Source organism: Montipora foliosa, chromosome 12, assembly GCF_036669935.1.
Source record: "Montipora foliosa isolate CH-2021 chromosome 12, ASM3666993v2, whole genome shotgun sequence".
Lineage (NCBI taxonomy): Eukaryota > Metazoa > Cnidaria > Anthozoa > Scleractinia > Acroporidae > Montipora > Montipora foliosa.
In genome coordinates this window covers 24,385,097-24,391,096 of record NC_090880.1, presented here as the reverse complement: position 1 = coordinate 24,391,096, position 6,000 = coordinate 24,385,097, and the positions used below count along the sequence as shown (strand labels likewise).

Below are 6,000 nucleotides of genomic sequence, written 5' to 3'. Positions count from 1 at the left end.
TTTAACCTTCTCAATATTGGTTTTTGTCTTAATAATCATCACAGCTTCCTCTTTTATTATATGACATCCATGCACTCTTTGCAACCTTATGCGAGATTGGAGTTAAATTTTGCTCTCAACTCTTCAGTTGGCATTTTTCATCACACTGTCCACCATTCAAGAGTGTGTTGTTATTTAAAAAAAGTCCCTTGTCACCAGTTTTTAATGTTGTCTCTGGTTGCCTTGACCCCTTGTAAGGCTTCCTCAACAAAACTCACTGAACTAATGTTAAGCCATGTCAAGAGCTTTAGTTTAATTAAGCTTGGTTTTCACTGACCTGCACTGCACATCCAAGCATTAATAGCAAGATTTTGTTCAGCTCCTCTGCTGCTTCATCTGAACAATACACAAAATATAATTTAATTGCTGGCATGATGGAAGCAACAGTCATAGATGAGCCATTTCAAATCCCTCACTGATTCTCAATAAATACAAGATATTACTCTCATGAATAACATATTAATGGTTTTACAAGTGTGGTTCTACAGCAGTCTCGAAGCTTATGGATATAATAGTTTTTAATTGAAACCCACATTGCAACCTAATATTTTCTTTCTCTATCAATGTTCTGTTTCAATTGTTTTCTGCCCTTCATGTATGTGTATTGCGATAGAGGCAGAGGTCCCTGATTCAATGTTCAGTGACTAGCAGTAGCAAATGCATTAGACAGTACTCTTGTATCTAAAAGTAGACAAAGTAAGCAATAAAATTGTCTTCTTAAGATTAACGAAGTTTGCGCAAATTGTTTGGACTGTTAGTTCAGTACATTGAGTAGACATGACAATGAGCAACTTCAACACCTGTTTCAATCTTCATCTGATCTTTGTGGCTATAATAAATTGCTTTTAACACCCACAAAAAATGATAAAAGCTAGATGACAAAAAACACTCAGAATTTGCTTCAACAGATCTCCAAAATGTTTCAAGACAAAAGGAACTTTTAGCCTAATTTACTTCACTCACCACTCTCAGGTTGCCGGGCTATTGCAACAACATCAGGTATTCTAAGTAAAACAAGCTGTTGCAGTTTTTCCTGAAAGAGGACATGAACAGAGGAGTCAGTTCTTCAGTTTTTCACCAGGATCATGAATGCTTGATGAAATAACAAATTGTTGCAGGTCGATAATATTGTGAACAGCTATGGTTTTTCTGCTGTTTTCTTCACAATCGTTTGCCATTGATACATTAATAATAATTAATAATAATAATAATAATAATATATATATATTGTTCTCCTTACATTCAATAATAATAATAATAATAATAACTATTATTATTATTATTATTATTATTATTATTATTATAATTATTATTATTATAATTATAATTATAATAATAATCACTTTATCACAGTCTTTCAAAAGCATATTTCACTGAGGGATCAAATGCTTCAGCCAATTAGGGGAGATAACGTATCTCAAATCAAATCAAATCAAATCAAAATCAAATATTGGTTTTTGATGAGAGGAGAAATCCAGAATACCTGGAGAAAAACCTACCAAAAGTAAAAAAGAAAACCAAGAAAATAACGCCAATATATACAATGGAAGGCACATAAAGTGCAGGTTGCAGGTTAGGGTTGAAGGTCATTGTTTTACTATATAATAACTGAAACAACCCAAACTTTTACAAAAATGCTAACCTAATAGGCTTGAACATTATCTAAAGCATAGTGTTTTGACCTAATGTTAGCATTAGTGAAAGTTTGGGTCTTTTCATCTATGGTGAAACAATGATCTGCAACCCTAACATGCAAACTGCAGTTTACAACTGCAAGGAAGACTGAATCTGGGCTACATCAGTTAATGTCACTGTTCCTTGGTATCGACATAGTTAGCTTTTAACGCATAACGTAAGGCGCAATAGAACGAGACAACAGACGTATTGGCTTTTTTTGAGGGGAACACTGCCTTGCGACTGGTTAGCCTATGTGACTTCTGGATTGCATGATACAGAACAACCTCACTTATTTCCCCAGCACTACGAGCTGATTGGTAAACAGCATGTGCTAGATCGGACAAGAGTATTGGTAGCGAGCAATGTACAAAGGCAAACGAGCCAACAAGCTTGGGGGAAATCGCTGCACAGACTTAACCGCACCTCGCAGGAGCGACCCAATTTTAATGAAGGCAGGGCGATAAAACCCAACCCATCTCCAAAGGGAGGGAGGGAGGGGAAAAAACTTTAACAAATGCCAACAGCTAGTTGGTTTACTGTAGAAGACAAACTGCCAAGTGAACCTTGGATGGCTGACTGCGGCTTTTATAGCTAGACTCTGTCTATTAAAGAAGCCAGTTGTACAGCTTCTTCTATGAGCAGGTAGGTATTATACGTGCTCTTTAACAGTTATGAATGAGGCCTTAACAGATTTGTCCAATGCTGGTGTGTGTTATAAACTGATATCTAGGAACAAAGTCACTATGTCCTCATTTTATTTACAACAAAACCATTGATTTTATGACCTTGAATTACCGACTACAATTAAAGAACCAGAGATATCTAACGCGACATAAATAGCCCCTTTTAGTATAATCACGTTCCATTAAAAGTTCTATTTTACTGATGGGGCAGTAAAATCTCATTCAAAGGTGAGTGCATTCACCTCTGCATCAACCCTGCTGCCTTCGTTACATTGGAACAGTTTGAGATAGTTAGCTCCATTGATTCTTAACTTCAGGATCCATTGCTTCTGTTGTATATCTGTTTTTGTCTATTGTCACTTAACCAATCAAAAGAGCTGATTGGAATGTGGTAGCTGTGGCATCATGACCAGACCAATAGCCTGCATTTTGGACACCTCCCCGAGTGGCTATGTAAGCCAGTGGGCAGTTGAAGTTCGAGCTACCATGGAACAAAATTAATCCATGATCACATTAACCCACTGACTCCTGGGAGTTGGACTCAATAGATTTTACTCTTTACTCCTCAATGCGGAGGGGGGGGGGGTGGTTCAGGAGTCTATGGGTTAAGAGGAGTTAAGTTGATTCCCTTGTTTTGCACCGCGCAGCTCATACTGCACATAACATTGCGACTTCGTTCACGCCAGCCATCTGAAGAGAGGAAACAAACGCCGCTTTTGCTGGTGAAGAGCTTTTAATAATTGCAATCATGATAACTCTTCTCGGTTAAGAAGGTGTTGTTTTGGAACGCACCCCAGTTCTTTCACAGAAAATGATCATTTTGAAGCTGAAATTGCCCCGTCCATTTATCATTGTGTCGCGAAGAAACGAGCGCGGTGACCCCCCATTTTTAATGGTTTTGTTCACTCGTAATAGGTACACGGAAAACATATTTTAAGGCGAAAAAAAGTTGGATAGTTTAAGTTGTGGTATTAACATGTAAATCACATGAAACTGCATTTGGAATCCGACACTGAGTGCAAGGTAATGACTGTATCAGTCCAATTTTCTTACATTTCTTTGCAAGATTGAGCAATTTAAAATCACTTTTCTTAAAGATTATAGCCCCAACAAACAAGTAGGTTCAAGTTTTCAGTAATATTAAGTAGCTTTTGCTACATAACAACAATTTTTCCAGTTGATCTAGTTTTGAACTCTACTAGCGTAATTTGGTAAAAAAAACACTTACAATAAAGGGCATGCAGCATGAAAACAAGCACGGTGACCTGTGCATGAATATCAATTGTGCCAAGTTTGACAAAAATCTGGATAGTACGACATTTTCAAGGAAATTACCTAAAGAAACGGCAATTAATAAAAACTGGAAGGGTGACCAATTCATAAAAGTGACAAAATTATTGAATATGGAGATTGACGTATGAATGCAACAACGAGAGAGGAAAGAATACTTTCACGCATCCAAAACAAGACATTTATCAAAATGGTAATCACTTAATTTTGGCCTCCAAAACGTGGTTTTGACGTCATTTTAACAGTTATAATATAATTTGAAGTATTATACACTGCAAAACAAAAAAACTAAAACAGGGTATTTTAAGTCTCTCTCAAGTCATTCTGAATATTGTGTTTGTTTATTCACCCATATCAATATATTCTACACCAAGTATTAGCTCAAGTGATGCATGAAATAAGAATATCAATTTTAAATGCTTGAGTGTCTGCAAAATATGGAAACAATAAAAATATATTTAAATTTTAAAGATCTCATTACTAAAGCAAATTATTTCCTTAATACATGTCTGGTTATCACTTTTTTGTCTCTTCTGCATCTTCAAAATAAGCACAAGTCATGTCTGACAAATCATTTCATTATGCAAAATAACACAACCTTTTCCACAATATACTGTACATGTAATTAGCTCATTACTTTCAAATATTCACACTTGATAGCAGCAGGCCATCCGCTAAATACAATGTTCCTTGCTTTACTACTTTAAATAGAGGCAAAAACTATACCACAACACCACTGTCAGTTCATACTTCAAATATACGCTGTACCTTAAATTGTCAATTTTAACTACCAGTAACTAGCAAAAGCTCAACAAAAAAGACTCTAAAATACCAAATTCCCACACTATTTGTTATTAATAGAGGCTAGTTACGAAACATTTGCCTGATTAATTATATTGTGGTTATAAAGGCATGTTGGTTCCTGCCCACAGCTACAGTTGGCTCCACAGCAATAGCTCTGTTTACACGTTTAGCCAACTGTGACAAATCACTGGTAATAAAACTGTCCCAGATTGTTTGCATTTGCTCAAACTTAATTAACTGATCAAGTTAAAAGTATACACTGCAGTAAATTTTTTAAAAATGACACGTCCAACAAGGTTTTCAAGGACAATTTAGTAACTTTTAACAAGTACTGAGCAAGAATTCTTTATACATAGCTTTTTACACTTGATCTAAACTGAATTTTTTGCAAGTGCCTTCAAATCTGTTCGCCAGTAGTTTACAGAAGGTGAGGCTATCCTGGAGACAAAACAGAGTACTGCATCAAGAATAATTTAAGTTTGCCAGAAGAAATTTACAGCCATTAAGATTGTTTTAAACATAAATAACATAACATAAGATATTGAACATTCAATTTAAAAGCAAAGAAGCAAGATTTTTTGCTTGCCAATTTCTTTATTTATACACGAGTTCCCAAATGGTAAATATTTTTCAATTCAGAAAGTCTGTTTCTAACCTTAAAATGTCCTAGAGAACAGTCTATTTCAAAAATCACAAATGAACATTTTCAGCTCCCAAGAGTTGGCCTTCCAAACACTGTAAGCCTTTTCGACAATTTCTACCTGACAATCAGCTTTCAGCAATAATCTTAAACCTACACCTAAAGTGAGGTTCATTTACTCGAAGTTACCATGTAGCAGCAAAAATAATGTTAAAAAGCAAGAAATGATTCAAGGAATGAAAAGTTGCTGTTCACAGATATTCTTACACCTAAAAGCAATTTGGCCTTCCTTAAACAATGTCTTAATTTTGTAGAATTCCAATGAAATCCACATTCAGACTGCTTTAGTTTAATAATGCTAATATCAGCCTTCCAGGAGCCAATTGTTCAAAGTCTGAAAGTCTGTATAATTCCATCCAATGGAAAGGTCACTATCCAGAATGTAAAATATTCTTGACGTTAAATGTCGTTCGCGGTTTTTGACACAGTCCCTTATTTAGAAGTGCACAGAGTGTGCATATATATAAATCAGGAGGAAATACTGAAATCATTCCACACACTGAAACTGTTAAATAGTAAGTTATCAGACCCTTGAAAAACTAGGGCCAGAATTTTATAATGCATAGATAATACATCTAAATTAGGTAGATTGACAATTAACAATACTAATGATCCAAAAGCAACTAGCACTATTATGACTGCATGAATAGTTATAATAATTGTGGATTCAGCACCGGCTTTTCCAAAAGTTGGATCCGGGTTATCTTCTTGGGGGCCAGGCAACAACAAGTTGCCTAAGCAAACCCAAATTTTATCATGGCTTTCATCACTCCAGAACCTTGTTGTTGTTATTATTATTATTATTAT

General features: G+C 35.4%; 1 protein-coding gene across 2 annotated transcripts in view; it reads right to left on the bottom strand.

Moving 5' to 3' along the window:
* The window catches only part of LOC137978413 (girdin-like), a 65,929-nt gene that overhangs the window by 57,267 nt on the left and 2,662 nt on the right, over positions 1 to 6,000 (bottom strand). For both annotated transcript variants that reach the window (XM_068825324.1, XM_068825323.1), the window contains exons 4-5: positions 1,003 to 1,072; positions 317 to 375 (exon numbers count right to left, since the gene is read on the bottom strand). In XM_068825324.1, the coding sequence (XP_068681425.1) occupies positions 317 to 375; positions 1,003 to 1,072 (129 nt within the window). The remainder of the gene's footprint in view (positions 1 to 316; positions 376 to 1,002; positions 1,073 to 6,000) is intronic.